Source organism: Pocillopora damicornis, chromosome 5, assembly GCF_964200805.1.
Source record: "Pocillopora damicornis chromosome 5, jaPocDami1.2, whole genome shotgun sequence".
NCBI lineage: Eukaryota > Metazoa > Cnidaria > Anthozoa > Scleractinia > Pocilloporidae > Pocillopora > Pocillopora damicornis.
Window position 1 is genome coordinate 23,579,328 of NC_142674.1, and position 26,403 is coordinate 23,605,730.

General features: G+C 38.1%; 1 protein-coding gene and 1 long non-coding RNA gene across 2 annotated transcripts in view; one reads left to right on the plus strand and one right to left on the minus strand.

The window, feature by feature from the left end:
• LOC113680940 (sushi, von Willebrand factor type A, EGF and pentraxin domain-containing protein 1) overlaps positions 1-26,403 on the minus strand; it is a 55,600-nt gene that overhangs the window by 18,895 nt on the left and 10,302 nt on the right. Inside the window, exons 9-28 of the mRNA XM_089205997.1 lie at positions 26,169-26,354; positions 24,204-24,615; positions 22,729-23,123; positions 21,852-22,037; positions 21,367-21,552; positions 20,899-21,090; positions 20,424-20,609; positions 18,455-18,866; positions 17,077-17,471; positions 16,230-16,415; positions 15,745-15,930; positions 15,276-15,461; positions 14,807-14,998; positions 14,409-14,585; positions 13,995-14,201; positions 11,863-11,915; positions 11,449-11,548; positions 6,966-7,365; positions 5,463-5,860; positions 4,739-4,921 (exon numbers count right to left, since the gene is read on the minus strand). Of these exons, the coding sequence (XP_089062123.1) occupies positions 4,739-4,921; positions 5,463-5,860; positions 6,966-7,365; positions 11,449-11,548; positions 11,863-11,915; positions 13,995-14,201; positions 14,409-14,585; positions 14,807-14,998; positions 15,276-15,461; positions 15,745-15,930; positions 16,230-16,415; positions 17,077-17,471; positions 18,455-18,866; positions 20,424-20,609; positions 20,899-21,090; positions 21,367-21,552; positions 21,852-22,037; positions 22,729-23,123; positions 24,204-24,615; positions 26,169-26,354 (4,818 nt within the window). The remainder of the gene's footprint in view (positions 1-4,738; positions 4,922-5,462; positions 5,861-6,965; positions 7,366-11,448; positions 11,549-11,862; positions 11,916-13,994; positions 14,202-14,408; positions 14,586-14,806; positions 14,999-15,275; positions 15,462-15,744; positions 15,931-16,229; positions 16,416-17,076; positions 17,472-18,454; positions 18,867-20,423; positions 20,610-20,898; positions 21,091-21,366; positions 21,553-21,851; positions 22,038-22,728; positions 23,124-24,203; positions 24,616-26,168; positions 26,355-26,403) is intronic.
• Positions 496-1,050, plus strand: LOC149046058 (uncharacterized). The gene is made up of 3 exons (XR_016186639.1): positions 496-575; positions 667-753; positions 927-1,050. It is a non-coding gene; the product is annotated as an uncharacterized LOC149046058 (long non-coding RNA).

Sequence of the window (26,403 nt, forward strand, 5' to 3'; positions counted from 1 at the left end):
AGAGTTGGGCAAAGACAAGACACGTTATTTCCGGTGCGATACAAGAGGTTCAATGGTTATCTCGATTATCTAAACACATTTATTTGCGTGGTAAAGATTTGTTTTTAAATCTATGAACTGATGCTAGTCCTATTTGGAACGAAGTGTATTTGAAATAAAAAAGAATACTAAGTAAAACAAAAGTTGTCTGCAACACGAAGTATGCCTTCGAATTAAGACTGAGAATCCTAATGTTTATCGAATGTTCCCAAAAACCTTCTGATAATCTGCCCGCATCCACCCGTCACCCCGCCCCTCGCCACTGAACCGTACTGTTTTCACTCAGCAGCTGGTCAGCGGTCACGTTTATGAGGTAAACAAACCGATCGATTCTTGATCACCGCTCTTGTCGATCGGAAAATCAAAATACCAGCGTGATATTGCCGCAAAGATGAAGCAGTTATGTTATTTGATTCGTACTTCACATTCGAGTCGAAGCTTGGGTGGCACAGGTTATTTCTTGCGGTGGAATCGACGAGGGGAATTCAGTAAGTTGTAGTGTTTGTATTGTTGGAATAAATGGTCGCATGGGGATGGTAAGTTTAACAAACAATTTCATATTTTGCCGCTTGAATCGAAAGTAAAGTTCATTTGAATTGCTTTCTTATATATTTCTGACGGTTTTAGATTAACCTGCCCTATTTTTATCGGTTACGCTTCATGTTGACAAGTCCCTCAAAATGGCGGCCAAACTTGGAGATTGCCGAAAATTAGGTAAGTTCACGGAGTTATAAAGTTCTCGTAAAGGTCGGGCCGCAAAGTTTTTTTCTGTAGTTATCTTTTCTATGGCACCTACTTCCTAGCTATGTTAGTTGGATCAGTTAAGAACGCCTCACTTTTTCAAAAATGTACCTTGAATTTGATCGGTTTTGGCGTGTTTGATTTAGGCGAACCGATAAGGTGTCATTCAAGTCTTCCTGTTTCCTTGATTGACACGTGATGTTTACGAAAGTCGCCTCGATAGGTAAGATAGAGTTAATATACATGGCTGTGGTATTTGTTTTTTGCTGAGTTCCGTAGTTTTTTGTAAATTGTCCTCCAAAGTTGTATGAAATTAAAGTCTTGAAAAGTGTCACAACAAGCCTTCGCTCGAGTGAAATTTAATTTCCGTAAAACTCTGAAAAATAAAGAGATCCGATCAAACTGATTGTGGTTTTAGTATAGGTACATGAATGTCTTACAACACACGAGAAATGAGCGAAATCCGTGTCTCAAGCAAAATCGACCGGATCGCTCTTACAGAGACACTCTCTTAATCGTCTTTTGTCAGAGCAGACAAGCCTTTAACAGTTAACCGTCTGACATACTTCCTCACTAAGACTCTCTTTTGATTTTTACAGATCTCTTGCCTGTTAAGTGAAAAAGGAAAGACAATTTTCCCGACATAAAAAAGGTTTGCATTTGATTGGTTAAGCTTAGAGTGCATCTTGAGTGGACTCCTTCTCTTTCTGCAGGTTACAGCCACCGAAGTTTAACGTTCTAAACCCTAACACCAGCATACAAAATCTCCATACTGTTATTTATACAATTTCTGTGGTATTGAGGAGGATTGGTTTAACAACCGAGACATTCGTTAACGGACAATCCAACTTCTTCATTCTCATGACCTAAACACTTGATTCAGCCGCGATAGAGTAAAGAGAAAATGGATGCAAGTCCCTCTTAAGAGTCGAATGGTTAAAACCGCCTGGACTTTAACCATAGGCTTGGGGGCCAAGACAATCGATCGGGTAGCTCGTTGCTGTTATTTAATACGCATTTAAAACCTTGTAGACCCCCTTACTTGCAATCAGCGTCAAAATTAGTCGACACATTTTGTTTGAAGAGTCCTATTTATGTGTAGAATAACACTCCTGTGTCTACCACAGTTTAAATCATTTACAATACCCCCTTTCCCAATTCGGTGTTGTCTGTATTTAGTTAAAAAATCGTGGAAGCGCGATACAACATTGTTTTATTTTTTTTGGGGGGGGGGAGGGGAGAAGGGAAGGGAAACAAAGCTTACATGTCTAAGGATTGAAGCACTCTATTTGTTTTCCATTCTCCTCCTTTTGTTTGTCACTACTTGCAATGCACTTGTAATGATATCCTCATTAATAGGTACAGTGATAGAAGTTCCCCAAGCTCAAAGAAGCAAGACAACCTACCAAACTATAGAAAATAAGCAGTTGAATTCATTTTTCCAAAAGGTAAAAGCATTTATATAATTTAGCCAGTATGTTAAAATGATGGTCAATCTTGTTTTGTATTCAGATTGATCACCATGACTGAAGGTTTAATTTTAGATATTGACTTCTAACTTATCTGAATCGATAAATCACCTGAATCGATAAATCACATTCGTTTTCTCCCATACACATCTTTTTATTAATAGATATTGTTCTCTAGTTCCAGTAGTAGCCTATACATTAAAAAAAGTTCATTCCTATTTCTTAGGTGCCTTACAGCGTAAGTGTTGTTGTAAATATTAACAAAAGTAGCATTACGCGTTTTACCTTAACAGTTACATATATAGAACTGATATACAGTAGAACCCCGCCAATTCGAACTCAGTTTACTTGAACCCGACTCCGGTAACGCGAATAAGATTCGATTTTCCTTAAATTATTTTTTCAGTCATTTACTATCAGCTGACTCGAACCGTCGCTAGTTCGAACTATATTTTGTTTCCCTTGGGATTTTGAACTGGCGGGGATTCTACAGTATAATAAATCTATGAAGCAGTAATATTTTTATTTTGCACATGATCCATTCTACCTTTCAGTTGGTAGATCATTGCAAATTCATCCATCCTTAGAAGAGACCATTTTAGAGTTCCAAACGTAGAAAACAAGAGAAGATAGTGGTCCCATCATATCTCTTGGGATAGACTTCTTTAGATCTCTGCGCATAGACAAGAAGAGAACATCTGAAAAGCAATCAGAGACAAGTTAACAAGAAAACTCAGTGTAAGCAGAGTCGAAAAACCAAGGAAATTTCGCAATCGGCTTAGCAGAACGAAACCGATGCACGAATTGAAAAATTACCCGCTTTGGTGATTCTTTTGTTTACGTTAAGTCCAGAAATGCTTCCTCCAATTTTCCCCTTGTTGCAATCAATCAGGTTCGTAAGGTATTTTGATTGGTGTTCTAAAACTCTTCGTTTATTGGCTCAAACTGTGCGTGAAAAATAAATCTGAAAATTAGAATTTAGGTTTCAAAATAACTTTTATTTGCTTTTTTTATTTTCTTTTGCTCTTAATATATATATATATATATATATATATATATATATATAACTGCATATATATATATATATATATATATATAAATATTATGAGAGGAAAAAAGGACGCAACTACATTTCCCGACAAGCCTGTTTCGTGAATCGCTTCACTCTTCTGTTTCGTGAAGCGATTCACGAAACAGGCTTGTCGGGAAATGTAGTTGCGTCCTTTTTTCCTCTCATAATATTTATTCTGCTCTGCTTCAACGTATTGAGCACTGTTCCACGCGAAAATCGACTTGCAGACTTCCTATATATATATATATATGTATATATTTATATATATTACATATGTATGTATGTATATTTAGTACTCTGACTGCTTAAGCACTACGAGAAAGATAAATTACATGCTAACCCCCCAAAAAACCTATATCTCATGTACCTGATTCAATTCCACGTCCTCGAGGTTCATGTCCAAACTGTTCGATCGTGAGTTATCGTCTGCATCAAGTGAATCTCCTGTCTGCACTTATCATCGTCAGTTTAATCTCTGCCGATGTATGGTGACTTCGCAGCTTCTCTGTCTGGATCAAAGGCCTTAAGATGCCTACTGATGGTATCATGAACCGCATCGTAACAAAGATCAACGCTCTAAACGAACAGGCTCAACATGGGATTAGTATTTATAATTAAGATACATCGGACAAGCAGGTGTCATCTCCCTGTTCAGTATCAAAATCATTGATAAAAGTGAATACGGGGCATAAGACAAATGTATCGTTACTGAGTCTTGAACATTTAGAGACAGTGACGATCCATTCTACGGTCGTAAATCGACTGATCCGAGCGCCGATGCATTGGCTCGGCTGCTCAGACTCAAACACAAGATTACTAAGCTGTTGTTAGATCAATCATTATCTACAATCGCTACAAACCTTGAAAAGACTACTTACGACCTTTTATCAATTCATGATGTTAAACCGTAAGTCATCTGAGTTCTTTAAACATAGATCGATTGATCCAGAAACAAACACACATGAGATATACCGCGTAACCATGAGGAAAATGATTGTCACCACGATGTTAGATCAACCGTCGCAATCTACAATCGCAGACAACCTTAGACTAGTGAGGATCTTAGACTGATTCGTCTTCCAAGTTCATCACTAGGACAGAGGAGCAACACTCGCCAGTAGTAAGTGTTCGGAAATCTTATACCTGTACAGACAAGGTCCATACCACTCCAGGTTCCATTCTTTGTACATTTCCTGACTTTTGAACCAACAGACAACATTACTCCGCACTATTTGATACTCAAAATTTAGCCGATCGAAATTTTGCAGTCTGATTGGCTTAGCGGAAAGCGTCAATGGCCATTTTCATGTTGGGAGGAAGTTGAGCTAAGAGGTGGTTTAGGAAATATTGAGGTGTGATCTTCTCTCCTTAGCCACCATACACAGTATCATCAGAAAGTGAATATACTGCTACTTACTTTGACAAACAAACTCTTGTCCGCTCCAGGTTCCGTTGAGTAAACATCTTCTTTCTTGAGAACCATGACCTAAGTAGCGATTGTTACACAAGAACTGACAGACTGTATCATAATTTACACTTGCGTTTCTTGGGCATCCAAGTATTGCTCCATTAGTCGGTGCTGGTAACGCCGGACACGTTGCTACTCCAAAGAAAAAGAAAAGAAAACGTAACAATAATATCTAGAACTGTTGTTTTTGCACGAAAACGATCATTTCAGATAACAGACCCATAGACTTCAAATCAAAAGCAGCGAAAAGCTCTGGTTGTAATGAAAAGTCTAAAGCTGCAGCCCTGGTCAAATTGGAAATGACTGAATAACTCGTCTTGTTACCGAAGTCCAAAGCCAATATGTGCTCATAACTGGAAACCAAAAGACATGGGGGATTGCAAGTACGTCGTCTCAGTTCTCAAGGAAAGGAAAAAACACCAAACTATTCAAATGGCAATACTTTTTTAAACTAATAAGATGCGTGTCCACGCACCTTTTAAACCCCAACAATTGATTCAAAAAGCCTGGAAATTGCAGATGAGATTGAAGTAAATATGTTATTTCATCAGTCGCTACCTTCCACGAGGTGTCTTTCAGACCTGTCACCGGAAAGGGATAGAATTTGATACTTTTTTTCGGAGATCTCATTGTGAACAAGACTGATGTAAGTTTGTAGAATTTGTTTGCAAACCTGGTGGCTGCAAAGTGCTGTCATATCCATAGATTCCACGAGATCCGGATGAGGCGGAGGAAGCAAATTGAACACTACTGACAACTGTTCCATTGGACGCATTCACTTTGAAAACTGTATTTCCATGCCATTCACCAACGAATAAAAATGAGGACGTGAAAGCAATTCCAAACAAGTTAATTACGCCTTGTATCCGACTCAGTAGTACTCTGTTGCTGCCACTATAGTTAACAGATTCTATTTGATCCTTAGTATAGTCCACCCAAAAAACACGCTTTCGTTTTCTATCCACAGTGATACTATGCGCACTTACGAGACTTGATGATACTATAATATCACGCTGTGTTCCGTCCAAATTTGATTTTTCGATTTTCGACATGGCTGCCCAAAACATTAACCTGTAAAGTAAATATCTTACGGATCAATTAAGAGTCAATAAAAATTTTCAGTGTTTTACTCCCAAACTCCTCACTTTCTACCGCGATTGAGCAAGATACATTAAATGAAATAACAGTTGTACCGTGGCAAGAAAAACAGGATGTAACAGGATGTATCATTGTCAATAATTGGTGTGAGCTTGCATTATGTATCTGTTGTACTCAGAGTTCATGTGCTCTCCTGTTTGCAATGTGTTATAACGGGGCAATGTCGAGCGCAGGATGCAGTCCCTGCTTTTTATGGTGTCAATTTTTACCCTTAAGATTCCCTGAATGTTTAGGATCTAATTTCTCTTTACATTATCATCCCTGAATCACACATCAAGGTCATGAAAATAAAGGACACATTGACAACTAGAGAAGCTATTGATCGTTAGACTAACTCTCCATGTCAGTTCTGTCACCACCCTACTGGGGAATGTATAAGGAGCGGTATGGAGAATATGCATACTGATGTTAGGGTGTAAAGGGTCGATTCATGGTCGCCCACTTAAGCCTTTTTCAGATGATTGACAGTTTAATGGCGGCACCACAGACGAATACAAGGGTTTGCGTGAAGGCTTCCAAGACTAATTCTAACACAGAATTGTTACAATGGTATTGAAAGTCATACTTTCATTTTTTTTCCAAACGGTATTGACTGAAGTCAATGCTCGATGGCAAATTCTTCCTTGGATCTACGAAAGAAAGTCTCCAAATGACTTAAGCCCCCGTAACAAAGGATTGATTCAAAGATTAAAAAAATTTGAAAACGCAAACGTTTTTAATCAATTGTCTTCGATACTTGGAAAACATATGCGAGGATTCCCCTTGCTTTAACATTAAAAGACCAGTGGATCTCATGGAAGACCGAGTAAAGGACTTAAGCCTGAAAGTTCGGCAACCATCCAACTCGCGTTCGCGAAACAGAACTTAGAACTAGCCTGACCTAATACGAGCAATAGTATTTATATGATCTCTCACTCGTATTACCATTCTAGTCATTTGTTCATTTATGACGCAAGTCTGATTCACCTGGTGACCCTGACAATGGCGTCAAAATAAACAGTAATTTAAAGACACTTACCCCTGCTGCGGGTCAACAGCAATTCCTCTTGGGTAGTCTGTTGTAGAAAGGACAATGTTTCTGTTGTTTCCCTCCAAGTCTGATACCGATATTGTTTTTTTGGGATTTTCCGTCCAATACAACCGCATCGAGTTCCACTCCACTGCTAGTCCCACACAGTCCGTGTCATTGTGGATAACTGTAATATTTGTACCGTCCATATTCGAGCGCTTGATTTTACGTTGTGCTCGATCACTCCAAAATAAGTAGCCTAGCTTGTAATGAACGTCTACGTAATAACCATTGGCATTTGACAAATTTGAAATGACTGCAAAACTTGACTGGTTACCGTAGTCTACAGCCAATATGCGTGTTGGAGTTGAGATCAAAAGGCACGGAGAGTTGCACGGATGCTTAAGATCTGGTGAAACGGAAATATTAGCGAAAACAATTGACTTCTGAATCAGTTTTAGGAAATCATTTAGGGATGAAAATCGATGATAATAAGTACCAATCAATAACAGTTTTTAAACATTTGGTAAGTACAAATCTCGAATACGTCCTCTTCTCCCCTACATTAACAAACACCCTCACTAGAGATTCAAGATTCCAACTTCCCCATTTAAACTGAAAATTACTCTTCTCTCTTACCTTTCCATTAATCAAAGGCTGTCTATAATACTTTCTTTATGAGGGTGTGAATGGGGTTAACCGACTAGCGACAAAGGGCGTAAAAAATTACTGACTACCGACGAAACAGGGAAAAAATTACCGACTAGCGACAAATAAATTCTAACCGACAAACGACATGGTCAGACGTGATAGGGATGTTTGTATTCAGAAAGAACAGCATTTTGATGATTTCTAGCTCAGAAAATCCTTCTTCACCCGACGTAACCACATTAATTCCAAATTTAGCCGAATTATAGAATTTCTTGTCTTCAAATTACTTTAAGTCCACGGGATCCTTCTTTTCGGTGAGCAGCGTGGGTTCATTTCTAGAACAGCGGCTCGTAATCGTAAGAAAAATCTCTACAAAGAAGTAGCGAGTAAATCAGTTTATAAGCTTCTTTCTGATTAATTGATGAATGAACAACAGTGCAGCTTAACATATTAAAGACCCCGTTTATTTATACACGCCCTTAAATTTATTCGTTTCTGAAAACCAGACGTTCAAATAATATTCAATTATCTCCTCGAGGGAAGCTACGCACGAGAGATTTCGCCCGATGTGCACGTTTTATACATCTTGACGAGCATATGCTGATAAGAACTGTGTAAGTTTCTCAAAAGCCTACTAAAGAGAAAACTTAAAACACACGGTATTTAATATTTTAGTACACATTATCCAAGAGGTCACAAATTGGACCGGAAAGCCAGTAGTGTTGCTGAAGGCGCCGGCTACATCTGATAAAAGCAAGCAGAAGTCAATGAACGACACTGAGAAGAAAGGTGACGAGTCAAAAGTGAGAAGGAAACGGAAATCACAAGAAGAAGCAAAAGAAGATGAAAATCTGGCAAAGAGGATCATGACTGAAGGAGGTGACATCGAGAGAAACGAAAGGCAACAAGGAGACCTTCAAAAGTTTCAGGATGGTAGGGCTGAATTAGCACTTGTAGTTCGTTTACCTGATTTTCAAAAGTCATAAATTTCGCTACTTTGGAAATTCTGCGGTATTCCTTGTTTATAAACACTGCCTTGTTTATACAACGAAAAACGCTCACTTGGTGCGTTCGCTATGTAAAGATAGTTTCTTTTAAATTCCGGCTAAAAACTGTATTATTATTACTTTGATGGGCATTGTGGCGCATTTTGCGTGCTAAAATAAAGAATTTGCCGGGCTAAAATGTATGTAGATGGGCAGCAAAGTACTACACGCATGACAAATCCTTCTATCCGGTACCTCAATCCGCCATGCCCCTTTCTGCTATAGCTACGATGACACCTTTGCCAAGTGAGGACATAACACCAGGGATGGAAGGACAGATCAAAGAGTGGCTAGAGAGTTACAGACCAGTACGCCAACGGACGGTTAGGAGTGAGACCACAAAAGATAAGGCTGGGGCCTTGCCACCAGCTGTCTACGCCGTTCACCACATCGACGAGTCTGAAGAGAGGCTTCGATATCCTGAAGAAAACACTGTATCGTCAGCAAATGCACAACGCGTTGTCAGCATACAATTTGTGGACGAAGGGGATGTTACTGAGGTGTTTGAGGGTCACAGAGAAGTACAAATCGATGAGTATGAGACAGATTCGGATGACGAGGAATCAGATTTTGAAGAACATCCAGAGGTTGTCAACAGAGCGTGTGTTACCCGATCCGGCGGGGCTGTTCGTGCATTTGTGCGTCTCGACATGTAAGAGGTACTAACAGTTAAAAAATCCATTTAACGGTGCAGATTGATACGTATGACAACCAAATTTTTAGCAAAAAAAAAGAGAAAAAAAAGAAACCTCGCAGAAAAGCCACGAGAGCCGTTGAATAATAAGTGTAGTGAGTTTTTGTGGACGTCTCGGAAAAAAGACTTCCGTAGCTTACAAATTCAAATTAGGTATCCCAGGGGCTAGAGTGGGTGTTTCATTCTTTGTAGAATTTACCTCTCTTGATTTACTTCGATGCCCCGTAGTCGACAGGAAACAAATTTACATCTACAATAAAAGCTTTGGTGAATTTTATCAGTATACTAGTTTTGCAAACAAAAGTGGGGTAGATGAGCACGTTGCCAAATTAAAAAACAGCGTTAACGAGGTTTAAGTGAAAACAAATACTGAATTATTACAAGTATTACACTTCGTCTAGAGTTTAAAGTCTTAAAACTGGGCAAATTGCATAATAAATGTCAATAATTAACGTGTATTTTTAATTATTAACTGAGATTTACCGACAACCGACAAAAGTTAAAAATCTTAACCGACAACCGACAAAGTAATGAAATTATAACCGGCAACCGACATTTTGACCCCCCCATTCAGACCTTCCTTTATCATTCACCTAAAATAAACAGCGCTTCTTATACAACCATGCATTGGGTCATTTTGTTCGACCAATCGATAACAATAAGTGACGGTTTGACCTACAGCAAGAGTTATTCGTGTCGTTAAATTTACTATTAGCGGCGAAGCAGTTAATTTGTATTTTTTTGTTTTTTTTTTTCAGTGAACCCTTGTACAATATTTAATGACCCTTGTCGTCCATGTCTGAGCTACTTGCAAATTTACTCGTGTCTACATCTATCTGTTTATGAATGTATTTGCATTAAAATATACACGAAATTTGCTAAGTTAGGGCATAAAAATGTAATCTGCGATAGAATCCGTTTACGTCTCTATATTTGCTTACGTTGAATGGAATTAACTGCCTGGCAATCAGCCATTTTTTCAGAATTTGATGCTTGTTCTGGCAAGACAAGCGACTCCAAACTCCTGCAGTACTAATTAGAATCACCAACATGGCCGACTGTACATAGTTTAGGAACACCAAGTTAGCTGCCATGACGTCCTCACAAAACACTCTGAGAAAGGACACTAGTGTAAACTAGGAAGGACCCATTCGGCCTTAATAACGTTCAGTCGAAAATCAATTTCATCCGAAATGACAGTAACGTGTCTGGTAGCGTGTGTTAACATTAATTATGCATGGATAAAAAGCACTGAGCTGTGTCGGTGTTTTAAAAACTTTTTGTGCGGAAATACGGTGGTTATTTAACTTTCACGGCTTTAAAGAATTCAGAATTTTACCATACCTACATCTATCTGATTACAAATGTATTTGCATTAAAATATGAACAAGATTTGCTAAGTTAAGGCTACACATTGTAAAAATGTAATCTGCGATAAAAACTGTTTACGTCTCTATATTTGATGACGTTATGTGCGATTAACTGCCTGGCAATGAAACATTTTTCATAGTTTCTATTAAGATATTTTTCAAAATTCTTTTGAGTATTTCATGTTTGTTATGGAAAGACAAGCAACTACAAGAATTCATTTTTTTCCCTTTTATTAATTAAACATCCGAACTCTAAAGTGCAATTTTCTCAACGCTTCGAAAATTCCGCGATCTTTTGATGTGCCCATGCTCGGAAATTCGCTCAGAGAGTCTTATATCTGTCATTTTTATGTAATACAAATGTGTTCCGCTCTTAGAGATTATTATAGAACAAGGGGTTCAGTTGAAACTTATGCTCTTCAAGCAAATTATTATTCAACCGATTGAAAAGAGTAACTTGGTAATACATTCCTGATAAACATTGTCGGGCTCGAGTCATCGCAAATTTGAGAACCCTCTGCTTTGTTTCGGCATTAGTTTACCCGAAAGCGCTTTTACAAATACAAAACGATCGATTTTTGTTCGTTTAGCGCCCAATCAGGCAGTGAATTGAAGCATAAGTGAATAGAAAGAAATTTCCGAAGAGCAATTTAAATCTTTGAATGCCGATAAATCACAACTCTGAGCCACAAAATTATAAAGGAAACTGAAAAGAGAAAACCAATACATACCTGATGAGGCAGATACTTTGTTCAAAAGGGCGAGACTTAGAAGGAAGAATGTGCTGAGAAGTTTAAAATCCTTTCCGCTTTCGTCCATAGTTGTGTTCCCCTAGGGTATAACGAGACCAAAACTTAGCAATTATAATGTTTACAACCGACTGATGGCTGTATTCATATTCCCGGATGTTGTGCCATGCAAGAATCAAAAGGGTGAGGGGGAGTTGGGTAAGAATGAATGGGCTTAGCTTACACGGCCGAGCGGTTGCAAACAGTTACACGGCAAGATCTGGGAGCAACTCCTAGTAGAGTTCCCGGTAAGAAAGTTACAAGAAAGGTGCTTTGAAACATAAAAATTTTACTTATGACCAATTTAAATGGAGTCTTTTGTACTAAAATATTATATTGGAGAAATAAATCAATTACCTGCTGAAACTCCAAAGGCATCCTGTATCTTGTGAGAGCATGATATTGAGTTCCTCTCAACCATCATCTGACCATTGTTGCTGTTTACAGAAGACTTACAAGGGGCTTATTTTTCCAGAAGTTTCCCGCTGAAGATTTTACTGACCGAATTAAACTCAGAAAAAGAAATCTCAAAAGAAAATCAGTGATAACATAAATATAAATATTGACCTTTCATTCATAAGACCATTCTCAGTATGAAAAATGTTATCAAATGTTAGATACGTTTCCACGAAGGTCACTTGAGAAGTCACTAGAGAGTCACTAGAAATAAAGATTAAGCCGACTTTACATGCAAACAAGATGCAGTCAGCTATAACTGTTAAGGTAAAACTTAAGTTAAAGGGAAGATGAGAGGCTTACCTCTTGCAAAAAAATCGAGGGAAGATATGATTGAGGGATATAAGAACCACTAGGATAGGCTCGATTGAGAGGCACTTTAAATATTAACTCGGAAGAGAAAAAAGCCGAAGAGAAAACAAAGGGAGGAATGGTGAATGTATCGTCACTGGGTCAAAGATACTTGGAACAGGAACAACACCACCAACATAGACGATCATTATCAATTTGTCTTTAGTGATGACCGCATGACAAAAGATCCATGCATCTCTCTCTTTGAGATGCCTAAGAATGATTGCGTTCCATACTAAAAATACTGCGCTGTTATTAGATCAATCATCGCGATCTACAAACTTGGCACAGCAGAAAAAGTTGATAGATGATCTTGTATCGATCCAAAATCGCCTATAAATTTGCATACTAAGAAGGTGAGTCGTTTCATTCATCTGTAGATGCAAGAGAGGCGGCGTGGCCATCCATTCTAACACGTCAATGATTTCTGACCGCCTGACCGTTGTCATCCACAGTCATGGTGAACCAAGAAATAACTGATTATTAAAGATCTTAGAATCATCAGTGATCCAAGACTTTCATCAAATTAAGAAGAGGTCAAAATTTGCGATTAAACCACATTAATTCTAAGAAAGATGGTTTTTGCCTTGTCACGCGCGTGTGACAGAAAAAATTCTGACCTCCCATGAAGAATCGTACCCGCAGTGAACTTCAGATTCCGCACTAGGACGCCTTACCACTTGGTCACTATGGTGATGATCGTTTCAATTTTATGATGCAAAGTGACTAGAAATTCACACCAGTGCATTCAAAATCTTTTCCATTTCAAACTCCATTTTCCATACATCTCCTTACTGATGAACCTTGAGTCGACTGATTCATGCACAGATACATAGGATCAGCCGACATAAGCAATACAGAATAGTAACACAACGATGTTAGATCGAGTACTGCGATCTACAATCACTGCAAATGATAAGACTATCGACGATCTTGTATCGACTAATGATCCAAGATCGTCAAGTTATCATGTGCGATTCACAATCGTGCATCGATCGCTTCAGGTACAGATAAATTTGATGGACCACGCAGCCATAGCAAAGAATGTTACGAAAATGCCAGACTAAGACCACTGACGATCTTGTATCGACTCGTGATCTATGATCGTCAAATTTATGCGTCTTTCAATTCCACGTCGATTGATTCTTACGAAATGGACCGTGTAGCCATAAAAAAGGAATACGCAACGATGTTAGATCGACTGTAGCGATCAACTATGATTGCAAATCCCAGTCATAAGACTATCGACGATCTTTCATCGACTCGTGATCTAATATCGTCAATTTTTTTACATGGTGCGATCGTATGTCGATTGACCAATCCATATAGGGATATATTAAATCAACTTCAAAGTCATAATAAAGTCTGCTGCAACAATTTAGATCGACTACGGATCTGAAATGATTGCGAGCATAAGTACTGTGGACGAACCTGTATCGACTGGCGATCCAGATGCTCAAGTTATTATATAACGTTTAACGATGGCACATCAATGATCGATGAATTATCGATTTGTAAGATGGACCGCATAAACATAACAAAAAATTTCTGCAACTTTGTACGAACCATAAAAAAATTTCGATGGCCTTGAATTGTTTAATTATCAAGATCGCCAATCGAATGAGTGGGCGGGATTCTCGAATGGCAATTATGATTATTTTAAGTTTTCATGATTCAGAGTTTTGCCAGATCTCTTATACCTGTACACTCAAGGTCTGTTCCAGTCCAGTTTCCATTTTCCGTACATCTCCTTCCTGTTGAACCAGTCGCTACAGATCCTTCTTTACAAGAGAAGCTGCATTCTGTGCCATATAACATCTCCGTCCTATTAGTGTTACATCCCAAGAATACACCATTGGTCGGTAATGATAACATTGGGCAGGTAACAACTAAACAAAACACAAAATTCATCATGACGCCTTTTTTATTAGTCTCAGAGGAGGAGATGTGGTTGTTTTCAAACGCCTTGGTGAATGTGTCCAAAAAGTTTCACGCTAGGGATTTGAAAGGATCTAAAATTAGGATTCGAGCCTTTGTTTAATTGGATTTTTTAGCTCTGATTTTCAAAGGATAAGTTCAATTTTGTGTAAGCTTACCATCACATCGAGGTTGCGTGCCGGTCCATGATCCATCGTTATTGCACCGCATGATTTCTGAGCCAATCAAGTTGAAGCCTCGTTCGCAGGTAAAGTGACAACCTTTGCCTGGCAACCGGTTGCAAGAACCGTTCCTTCTTACATTGGGAGGAAGTTGAAGAGAATCACATATTATCCCTAGAGATTGAAAGCGATAAAGAAAAGCAGTCTGATATATCTCTCTCTGGGTTGGGTGTTTAAGTAGAAACTCTTTCTTCACAGAACATTGAGCGTCTCTCCATCCAGACGTATTGGACCTCTTTTTTTCCTGGGCAAAGTGAGTATCGTTCAATACATTCCTTAACAAAAGCCATTGCGTCTGAAAACAAAATCGTTTCTAGAATATTTTTTTAACTTACTCTCGCAATAAAACTCCCCTCCACCGCTCCAGAGCCCGTTGTCTTGGCATTTTCTCAAGCTAGAGCCAACGAGTTTATAGCCCTCAATGCAGGAGAACTGACATTCTGTGTTATAAGGGTATTCTGCTGTATTCCCAGTGCATCCATGTCGAACACTGTTGGCTGGTGGCAACGGAGTAGGGCACATCACAACTGAAAAACGTAAAATTAATCTTCATCCTGTTCTAGAAGAAATACTTTACTGCTGTTTAATTAGCTTTTCTTTTGAGAATTATGGGCGAACAGCGTAAGGAGTGCCCTTTTACCTATGGAAATATCATACTTTTCAATAAGAATACCAACAGCACAAGAATATCTTCAGTATCCTACATCATTTCCAAACCTAGTGATTATTATCTCCTCTTTCGTGTCTGTTCTAAAGACAAACTGTACTGTTACATTTCAAGCACCACTTAGATATGGGACGTACTTTGACAGACAAACTCATCACCACTCCAAGTTTTATTCTCTTGACATCTTCTTATTTGAGAACCAGATCCTACATAGCCATTATTGCACTCAAACTGACAGACTGTATCATAAAACTCAGTTGCATTCCCTGAACATTCAAATCTTGTTCCGTTTGTTGGTGAAGGCAATCCTGGGCACGTGATTCCTGCAATAAACATAAACAAATGAGTAAGTTGCCAAAGTATTTTAATTGTGAACGTTTCGACGTAATTTTCACTTTCAAATGTCGGTAAAAAATTGTTTTTTCCTGTAATACTAAAACATTATTACTGCTTCAACAGACTCGAAGGAAACCTCTTAAAATGCGCCTGTATAATGAAGGTTGTGTCTAAAAGGTCGTTAAGGTCCATTATCTACTATTTCGCGCCTGTTCTAAAGAGAAAATGTAAAGTTTTACATTTTAAGCGCCATTAAGATATGGAACGTACTTTGACAGACAAACTCTTCACCACTCCAAGTTTTATTCTCTTGACATCTTCTTATTTGAGAACCAGATCCTACATAGCCATTATTGCACTCAAACTGACAGACTGTATCATAAAACTCAGTTGCATTCCCTGAACATCCAAGTCTTGTTCCGTTTGTTGGTGAAGGCAATCCCGGGCACGTGATTCCTGCAATAAACACAAGCGACTGAATTAGTTGCCAAAGTATTTTAATTGTAAACGTTTCGACGTAATTTTCACTTTCAAATGTCGGTAAAGAGTTGTTCATTCCTGTAACACTGACTAAAACATCATTAGTGCTTCAACAGACACGAAGGAAACTTTGAAAAATGCGCCTGTGTAGTAAAAACTGCATCCTGTATCTAAAACGTCGCTAAATTAAGGTCGATTATCTACTATTTCGTGTCTTTTCTAAAGAAAACATGTAAAGTGTTATATTACAAGCGCCACTAAGATATGGGGCGTACTTTGACAGACAAACTCTTCACCACTCCAAGTTTTATTCTCTTGACATCTTCTTATTTGAGAACCAGATCCTATATAGCCATTATTGCACTTAAACTGACAGACTGTATCATAAAACTCAGTTGCATTCCCTGAACATCCAAGTCTTGTTCCGTTTGTTGGTGAAGGCAATCCTGGGCACGTGATTCCTGCAATAAACACAAACAAATGAATTAGTTGACAAAGTATTTTAATTGTAAACGTTTCGACGTAATTTTCACTTTCAAATGTCGGTAAAGAGTTGTTCATTCCTGTAATACTGACTAAAACATTACTAGTGCTTCAACAGACTCGAAGGAAACTTAAAACTGAAAAAATGCGCCTAACAAGTATCTTGGTGGCAAGGGCTCGAATCACATCGATCTTCAACTTTTGTTTAACTCCTTCCCCAGACCAAAAAGTAAAAACTGTATCTAAAAGGTCGCTTAAGTGTAGGAAAGCCAGTTTAGGTATTACTCAGCCATAAGTTCCGTTACTATCCCTCTTGTGCCAAGGTAGGGCGATCAGTTTGCTTGTACCACGGATGTCTAAATGTAATATTTCTGATGCATATATAGACTTAATGATTCGTAACAGAATTTACGTGTACGCCTTTTCCACTGGCACTTTTCCATTTAAGCAACTGAACTCACCACAGTGTAGAGAGTTTAAACAATGCCGGCAGGCATTAAACTTCAGGCTGCCTTCTATGTCAAAGACATTAGCTCTCGGTGTCACACTCAAAACTAAGTCAATCAGCTGATACCCTCCCTGTCCACTACCTCTCCACGCACATAAATCACTCTAAAGTTTTGCTGCTTTTTTACAAACCTGATATCTGCCGATAGCTGTCATATGCCACGAGTCCATAAGCTTTTCCGTGGGACAATGAAATAATGCTTACAACAGTTCCATTGAAGACATCAAATTTGTAAATCCAATTTTCTTTCCACCCAGTGATGAATAAATAAGGGGAGATGAAGGAAAGTAAATAGAAGTCTAAACCATTTTGCTGAAAGAGTAAAGTTCTGTTGTTCCCATTGTAATCAACGGATTCAATTGCACCTCTGGACTCGTCCACCCAGTAAACAAGTTTGTTTCGTCGATCAAGAGTGATACCACTTGGCCAAGTAAGATTTGACGTTACCATAGCAAAACGTTGGGTTCCATCTAAGTTTGATTTCTCGACTTTCGGGGCGTTTCCCCATGCATTCCAAAACATCAATCTGTAGAAGAAAGCACTAAATTCATGACTGGTTGAGTTTTCTTGCTGTTTCCTTTCTAGAATTCCGTTTTAATTTGCATGTTTGAGTATTCCCTCAAAGCAGGTTTATATAAAATGCAAAAGGAGAGTCAACTATTGACTCTTTGCCACGAGTTTGTAACATTCGGAAACAAAGGATACGTACATATACAAATATTTATATATACACTCAATCGTTTTCAAAACCGTTGCAATTTGAACTTTTCTGTCCTATATACATATACCTTTTGTTTCCTCATCAAAAAGGTGATGGACAATGTGATGGCCAATGCCTTTATGTAATTTTGACAGCAGCTATTGTACTTTCCTTTTGAAAAATTGTCCCTTTTGATTTATTCTGTCACTACATTTTTAATTTCAACTAGTCGTTAGAGCAACAAGGAAAGAGGAACTCGAGTAAACTTTTCATAAAGTACAGATCAAAAAGAAAAAAGAAAAAAAAAACAATAACAACAGGGAAAGCACAAGAACAAAAACTTATGTTTCCAAAGTCGTTTGAATAACCTTTCGTACTAAACCATGTATATCAAAATGACGTTTGGTACGGCGAAAATATCAGAATAAAGAACGGTGACATCACCGCCGTACCAGATAACACAGAAGAGTAAATATCTCAAGTAAAAAAGACGCTAAGCTGTTCATAAGCGTAGAAAAATATTTAGCCGGGAGAATAAACACAGTAGCTTCCATTTGGTGCGAATATCTGCTTGCATATTTGTCCCCGGAAATCATGTAGTTCCGCGTAGCTCACAGTTTTTGTCAAGTTTCGCCCTCGGAAAACTGTACGCATCTCGGAACAGATAATGTCCGCGGACAAAAAAAAAATTATCATGGGTGACAGGGATAAGTCCTCTCAGTTGATATTCTCTCGCCACGGACAAATAATGGAGGATATTTTTACGCCAAACAGAGGCTATTGTTTATTCCTTTCAGGGTTATATTTACCCCTCGTGTGGGTCGAGAGCAATTCCTGTAGGCGTGTCAAGATCTGAAGAAATGACCATGCGCCTATTTCTTCCCTCAAAGTCAGATACCCATATCATATCATTTGTTAAATCAGTCCCATACAACTGTAATGAGTTCCAATCCACAGCTAGTCCGTAACATTCTTCTGGGCCATTGTAGATAACTTTTATGTCTGTTCCATCCATATTTGAGCGCTTAATGCTCTTTTCCACCCTATCGGTCCAAAATATAAAGCCACGCTTGTTGTAGTCATTGTAGTAGTAGTCTAAAGCTGTAGCGTATGATGAATTGGCAATGACCACAGAACTCGAATTGGTGTCGTAGGTCAAAGCCAAAATGCGATCAGGAGTGGTAACCAAAAGACAAAGAGAGTTGCATGGAAAAGGAATTTCTAAAAAAACAAAACATCAACAAAATTAGATTACAAAAAACCTGATCACATTTTTTAAGAAACTCGAGGCAGTCATTCAAGGAAATTGGTTAAAAATGGAATATAATTATTTGATCATCAGAAGCAATCGACGAGTAGCATTTATGTGAACTTGATATCTTTCTGTGAATTTCTATCTTTTGTCCCAATTCTACTATGAAGAAGTATGTTTCTAGTACCACTATTTTAGCTGTTATCCTCTCCATTAGATCTTTTTCATTGCGGCCTCTGTGTTCAATTTGAGAGCACGTTTGAGATCAATTTTTGCATAACGGTTTCGGAAGCATAACTTTCCTTATATCGATATTTAGAGGTATAAATTAGATGCAGAATTTTAGTGTCGATCGATCTGATGGTCGATTGCTTTTTTAAACATTGTTTCCTATCGATTTACTCTTCTGGGTAAAACGGGAAATCAATGCAGGCATAGCCATTCCTACCCACTCCTTCCTACTCTGGTGCTCCATCCGAGTCAGTGGCACAGAAAACCGTGGGGATAAATAAAGACGTAAAGACATGGCCAATTCTTCGGTTATTATGTAAAACAAGTTCGTTTCCTTTTAAGGCTATTTAATTTGTAACGTGTTTTTTTGGCGCATTTATGGCGATTTTGTTTCAATCGTCGTTACACGGCTTATGATATTTTGGAATACTATATGCATTCATAAAATTCCTAACTATGTTGGCTCGACCTGTAAATCTGTTTACTGCGACGCAAAAAAATGTTGAAATTTCCTTTTGTATATTCTCGCTTTGTTAATGAAATTATCTTCTTTCTAAACAAGGGCAATTTGCTCAGCAATCGGTAGAAATTGGATTGCTTTTTCTTCAGACTCTACCCAACTTTCATGCCGTAAAATTCCATACAAGAGACCCCCAGAAATGCGGCCCGCTAAAATTCCACGAATATTTGCTAACCCTGTAAGCAGCTGCCCTTCCAAACATATTCTTTCTTTAATATCAACCCACAACACAATCACATTACATCCAATAACAGAAATAACTCGTTAGGTTTGTCTTTGAATGTTGAGATCTTCAAATCCGAAAAGCACAACTTTACTTTGAAATAGGTACGGTTGCACGAGCGCACAGAATTAATTTTGACGTAATTAGTATCGGATTAGGTCGATCTTAATTTAAATTCATTTCGCCAACGTGTAAGCAAATTGTATTTATGTTCTCATAACTAAACTGATCAATTGGCGTTCTTTAAATATATAGACATATGTTTCCTTAAGTAAACTGTAGTTTGAATGACATAAAACACAAACAACTGAATTAGTTACCAAAGTAATTTTCACTTTCAAAGGTCAGTAAAGAGTTGTTCGTTCCTCCATTACTAACTAAAACATTATTACTGCTTCAACAGACTCGAAGGAAACCTCGAAAAATGCACCTGTATAGTAAAATCTGTGTCTAAAACGGTCGCTTAAGGTCGATTATCTCCTATTTCGCGCCTGTTCTAAAGAGAAAATGTAAAGTTTTACATTACAAGCGCCACTAAGATATGGAACGTACTTTGACAGACAAACTCTTCACCACTCCAAGTTTTATTCTCTTGACATCTTCTTATTTGAGAACCAGATCCTATATAGCCATTATTGCACCCAAACTGACAGACTGTATCATAAAACTCTGTTGCATTCCCTGAACATCCAAGTCTTGTTCCGTTTGTTGGTGAAGGCAATCCTGGGCACGTGATTCCTGCAATGAACACAAACAACCGAGTTAGTTGTCAAAGAATTGTAAATGTTTCGACGTAATTTTTACTTTCAAATGTCGGTAAAGAGTAGTTCATTCCTGTAATACTAAAACATTTTTAGTGCTTCAACAGACTCGAAACAAGCCTCGAAAAATGCGCCTACATAGTAAGAACTGTATCTAAAAGATCGCTTAAGTGCAGAAAAGCCAGTTTAGGTATCCGTTGCCATCTCATCCCTCGACGCCATTACGTCTAAAAACAAAATAGCTACAATGAATTTATCAAACTTACTCTCGCAATAAAATTCCCCTCCTCCGCTCCAGAGCCCGTTGTCTTGGCATTTTTTCAAGCTAGAGCCAATGAGTTTATAGCCCTCAATGCAGGAGAACTGACATTCTGTGTTATAAGGGTATTCTGTTGCATTCCCAGTACATCCCTGTCGAACACTGTTGGCTGGTGGTATCGGAGTAGAGCACATCACAACTGAAAAAAGGTAAAATTAATTTCCATCCTGTTTTAGGGGAAATACTTTACAGCTATTTAACTAACTTTTTCTTGTGAGAAGTATCGGCGAACAGCGTAAGGAGTGCCCTTTCACCTACGGAAATATCATACTTTTATAATGAGAATGCCAACAGCACAAGAATATCTTCTACATAATTTCCATCCCTGGTGATTACTATCTCCTCTTTCGTGCCTGTTCTAAAGAAAAAAATGTAAAGCGTTGCATTTCAAGCGCCACTAAGATATGGGACGTACTTTGACAGACAAACTCTTCACCACTCCAAGTTTTATTCTCTTGACATCTTCTTATTTGAGAACCAGATCCTACATAGCCATTATTGCACTCAAACTGACAGACTGTATCATAAAACTCAGTTGCATTCCCTGAACATCCAAGTCTTGTTCCGTTTGTTGGTGAAGGCAATCCCGGGCACGTGATTCCTGCAATAAACACAAGCGACTGAATTAGTTGCCAAAGTATTTTAATTGTAAACGTTTCGACGTAATTTTCACTTTCAAATGTCGGTAAAGAGTTGTTCATTCCTGTAACACTGACTAAAACATCATTAGTGCTTCAACAGACTCGAAGGAAACTTTGAAAAATGCGCCTGTGTAGTTTAAACTGTACCCTGTATCTAAAAGGTTGCTTAATTAAGGTCGATTATCTCCTATTTCGTGTCTTTTCTAAAGAAAACATGTAAAGTGTTACATTACAAGCGCCACTAAGATATGGGACGTACTTTGACAAACAAACTCTTCACCACTCCAAGTTTTATTCTCTTGACATCTTCTTATTTGAGAACCAGATCCTACATAGCCATTATTGCACTCAAACTGACAGACTGTATCATAAAACTCAGTTGCATTCCCTGAACATCCAAGTCTTGTTCCGTTTGTTGGTGAAGGCAATCCTGGGCACGTGATTCCTGCAATAAACACAAACAAATGAATTAGTTGACAAAGTATTTTAATTGTAAACGTTTCGACGTAATTTTCACTTTCAAATGTCGGTAAAGAGTTGTTCATTCCTGTAATACTGACTAAAACATTACTAGTGCTTCAACAGACTCGAAGGAAACTTAAAACTGAAAAAATGCGCCTAGCAAGTATCTTGGTGGCAAGGGCTCGAATCACATCGATCTTCAACTTTTTTTTAACTCCTTCCCCAGACCATTTTTTTTATCGGAACTCACTTGCGAGGATTATTTCGAGTAAAAACTGTATCTAAAAGGTCGCTTAAGTGTAGAAAAGCCAGTTTAGGTATTACTCAGCCATAAGTTCCGTTGCTATCCCTCTTGTGCCAAGGTAGGGCGATCAGTATGCCTGTACCACGGATGTCTAAATGTAATATTTCTGATGCATAGACTTAATGATTCGTAACAGAATTTACGTGTACGCCTTTTCCACTGGCACTTTTTCATTTATGCAACTGAAATCACCACAGTGTAGAGAGTTTAAACAATGCCGGCAGGCATTAAACTTCAGGCTGCCTTCTATGTCAAAGACATTAGCTCTCGGTGTCACACTCAAAACTAAGTCAATCAGGTGATACCCTCCCTGTCCACTATCTCTCCACGCACATAAATCACTCTGAAGTTTTGCTGCTTTTTTACAAACCTGATATCTGCCGATAGCTGTCATATGCCACGAGTCCATAAGCTTTTCCGCGGGACAATGATATACTGCTTACAACAGTTCCATTGAAGACATCAAATTTGTAAATCCAATTTTCTTTCCACCCAGTGATGAATAAATAAGGGGAGATGAAGGAAAGTGAATAGAAGTCTAAACCATTTTGCTGAAAGAGTAAAGTTCTGTTGTTCCCATTGTAATCAACGGATTCAATTGCGCCTCTGGACTCGTCCACCCAGTAAACAAGTTTGTTTCGTCGATCAAGAGTGATACCACTTGGCCAAGTAAGATTTGACGTTACTATAGCAAAACGTTGGGTTCCATCTAAGTTTGATTTCTCGACTTTCGGGGCGTTTCCCCATGCATTCCAAAACATCAATCTGTAGAGGAAAGCACTAAATTCATGACTGGTTTAGTTTTCTTGCTGTTTCCTTTCTAGAATTCCTTTTTAATTTGCATGTTTAAATATTCCCTCAAAGCAGGTTTATATAAACTGCAGAAGGAGAGTCAACTATTGACTCTTTGCCACGAGTTTGTAACATTCGGAAACAAAGGATACGTACATATACAAATATTTTTATATTGAACATTTCTGTCCTATATACATATACCTTTTCTTTCCTCATCAAAAAGGTGATGGACAATGTGATGGACAATGCCTTTATTTAATTTTGATAGCAGCTATTGTACTTTTCTTTTGAAAAATTGTCCCTTTGATTTATTCTGTCACCACATTAGTAATGCAAAAAGAAAGGGAGAAAGTATTTCATAGATATTTAAACTGCAACATTTTTTAAACGGGTACATACATATAGGAAAAAAACTAAATTATACATGGTAGATATCTTATTGTTGTCCTACGCTGGCCTTTTTCAGCTAGTCGTTAGAACAACAAGGAAAGAGGAACTCGAGTAAATTTTTCAGAAAGTAAAGATAAAAAAGACAAAAGAAAAAATCAACAACAACAACAGGGAAAACACAAGAACAAAAACTTATGTTTCCAAAGTCGTTTAAATAATCTTTCATACTAAACCATGTATAGTAAAATGACGTTTGGTACGGCGAAAAAAATCTGAATAAAGAACGGTGACATCACCGCCGTACCAGAGAACACAGAAGAGTAAATATCTGAAGTAAAAAAACGCTAAGCTGTTCATAAGCGTAGAAAAATATTTAGCCGGGAGAATAAACACAGTAGCTTCCATTTGGTGCGAAAATCTGCTTGCATATTTGTCCTCGGAAATAATCTGTTCCTCGTAGCTCACATTTTTTATCGAGTTTCGCCCTCGGAAAACTGTTCGCATCTCGGAACAGATAATGTCCGCGGACAAAAGAAAAACTTATCATGAGCGACAAGGATAAGTCCTCTCAGTTGAGATTCTCTTGCCGCGGACAAATAATCGAGGATATTTTTACGCCAAACAGAGGCTATTGTTTATTCCTTTCAGGGTTATATTTACCCCTCGTGTGGGTCGAGAGCAATTCCTGTAGGCGTGTCAAGATCTGAAGAAATGACCATACGCCTATTTCTTCCCTCAAAGTCAGATACCCATATCATATCATTTGTTAAATCAGTCCCATACAACTGCAATGAGTTCCAATCCACAGCTAGTCCGTAATATTCTTCTGGGCCATTGTAGATAACTTTTATCTCTGTTCCATCCATATTTGAGCGCTTAATGCTCTTTTCCACCCTATCGGTCCAAAATATAAAGCCACGCTTCTTGTAGTCATTGTAGTAGTAGTCTAAAGCTGTAGCGTATGATAAATTGGGAATGACCACAAAACTCGAACTGGTGTCGTAGGTCAAAGCCAAAATGCGATCAGGAGTGGTAACCAAAAGACAAAGAGAGTTGCATGGAAAAGGAATTTCTAAAAAAAACAAAACGTCACAAAATTAGATTAAAAAAAACCTGATCAAATTTCTTTTTAAGAAACTCGAGGCAGTCATTCAAGGGAATTGGTTAAAAATGGAATATAATTATTTGATCATCAGAAGCAATCGACGAGTAGCATTTATGTGAACTTTATATCTTTCTGTGAATTCCTATCTTTTCTCCCAATTTTACTATGAAGACGTATGTTTCTAGTACCACTATTTTAGCTGTTATCCTCTCCATTAGATCTTTTTTCATTGCGGCCTCTGTGTTCAATTTGAGAGCGCGTTTGAGATCAATTTTTGCACAACGGTTTCGGAAGCATAACTTTCCTTATATCGATATTCAGAGGTATAGATTAGATGCAGAATTTTAGTGTCGATCGATCTGATGGTCGATTGCTTTTTTCAAACATTGTTTCCTATCGCTTTACTCTTCTGGGTAAAACGGGAAATCAATGCAGGCATAGCCATTCCTACCCACTCCTTCCTACTCTGGTGCTCCATCCGAGTCAGCGGCACAGAAAACCGTGGGGATAAATAAAGACGTAAAGACATGGCCAATTCTTCGGTTATTATGAAAAAGAAGTTCGTTTTCCTTTTAAGGCTATTTAATTTGTAACGTGTTTTTTTGGCGCATTTATGGTGATTTTGTTTCAATCGTCGTTACACGGCTTATGATATTTTGGAATACTATATGCATTCATAAAATTCCTAACTATGTTGGCTCGACCTGTAAATCTGTTTACTGCGACGCAAAAAAATGTTTAAATTTGCTTTTGTACATTCTCGCTTTGTTAATGAATTTGTCCTCTTTCTAAACAAGAGCAATTTGCTCAGCAATCAGTAGAAATTGGATTGCTTTTTCTTAAGACTCTACCCGGCTTTCATGCCGTAAAATTCCATACAAGAGACCCCCAGAAATGTGGCCCGCTATAATTCCACGAATATTTGCTAACCCTGTAAGCAGCTGCCCTTCCAAACATATTCTTCATTTAATATCAACCCACAACACAATCACATTACATCCAATAACAGAAATAACTCGTTAGGTTTGTCTTTGAATGTTGAGATCTTCAAATCCGAAAAGCACAACTTTACTTTGAAATAGGTACGGTTGCACGAGCGCACAGAATTAATTTTGACGTAATTAGTATCGGATTAGGTCGATCTTAATTTAAATTCATTTCGCCAACATGTAAACAAATTGTATTTATGTTCTCATAACTAAACTGATCAACTGGCGTTCTTTAAATATGTAGACATAAGTAAGCTGTAGTTTGACTGACATAAAACACAAACAACTGAATTAGTTACCAAAGTAATTTTCACTTTCAAAGGTCAGTAAAGAGTTGTTCGTTCCTCTATTACTAACTAAAACATTATTACTGCTTCAACAGACTCGAGGGAAACCTCGAAAAATGCGCCTGTATAGTAAAAACTGCGTCTAAAAAGGTCGCTTAAGGTCGATTATCTCCTATTTCGCGCCTGTTCTAAAGAGGAAATGTAAAGTTTTACATTTTAAGCGCCATTAAGATATGGAACGTACTTTGACAGACAAACTCTTCACCACTCCAAGTTTTATTCTCTTGACATCTTCTTATTTGAGAACCAGATCCTTTATAGCCATTATTGCACTCAAACTGACAGACTGTATCATAAAACTCAGTTGCATTCCCTGAACATCCAAGTCTTGTTCCGTTTGTTGGTGAAGGCAATCCTGGGCACGTGATTCCTACAATGAACACAAACAACCGAGTTAGTTGTCAAAGAATTTGAATTGT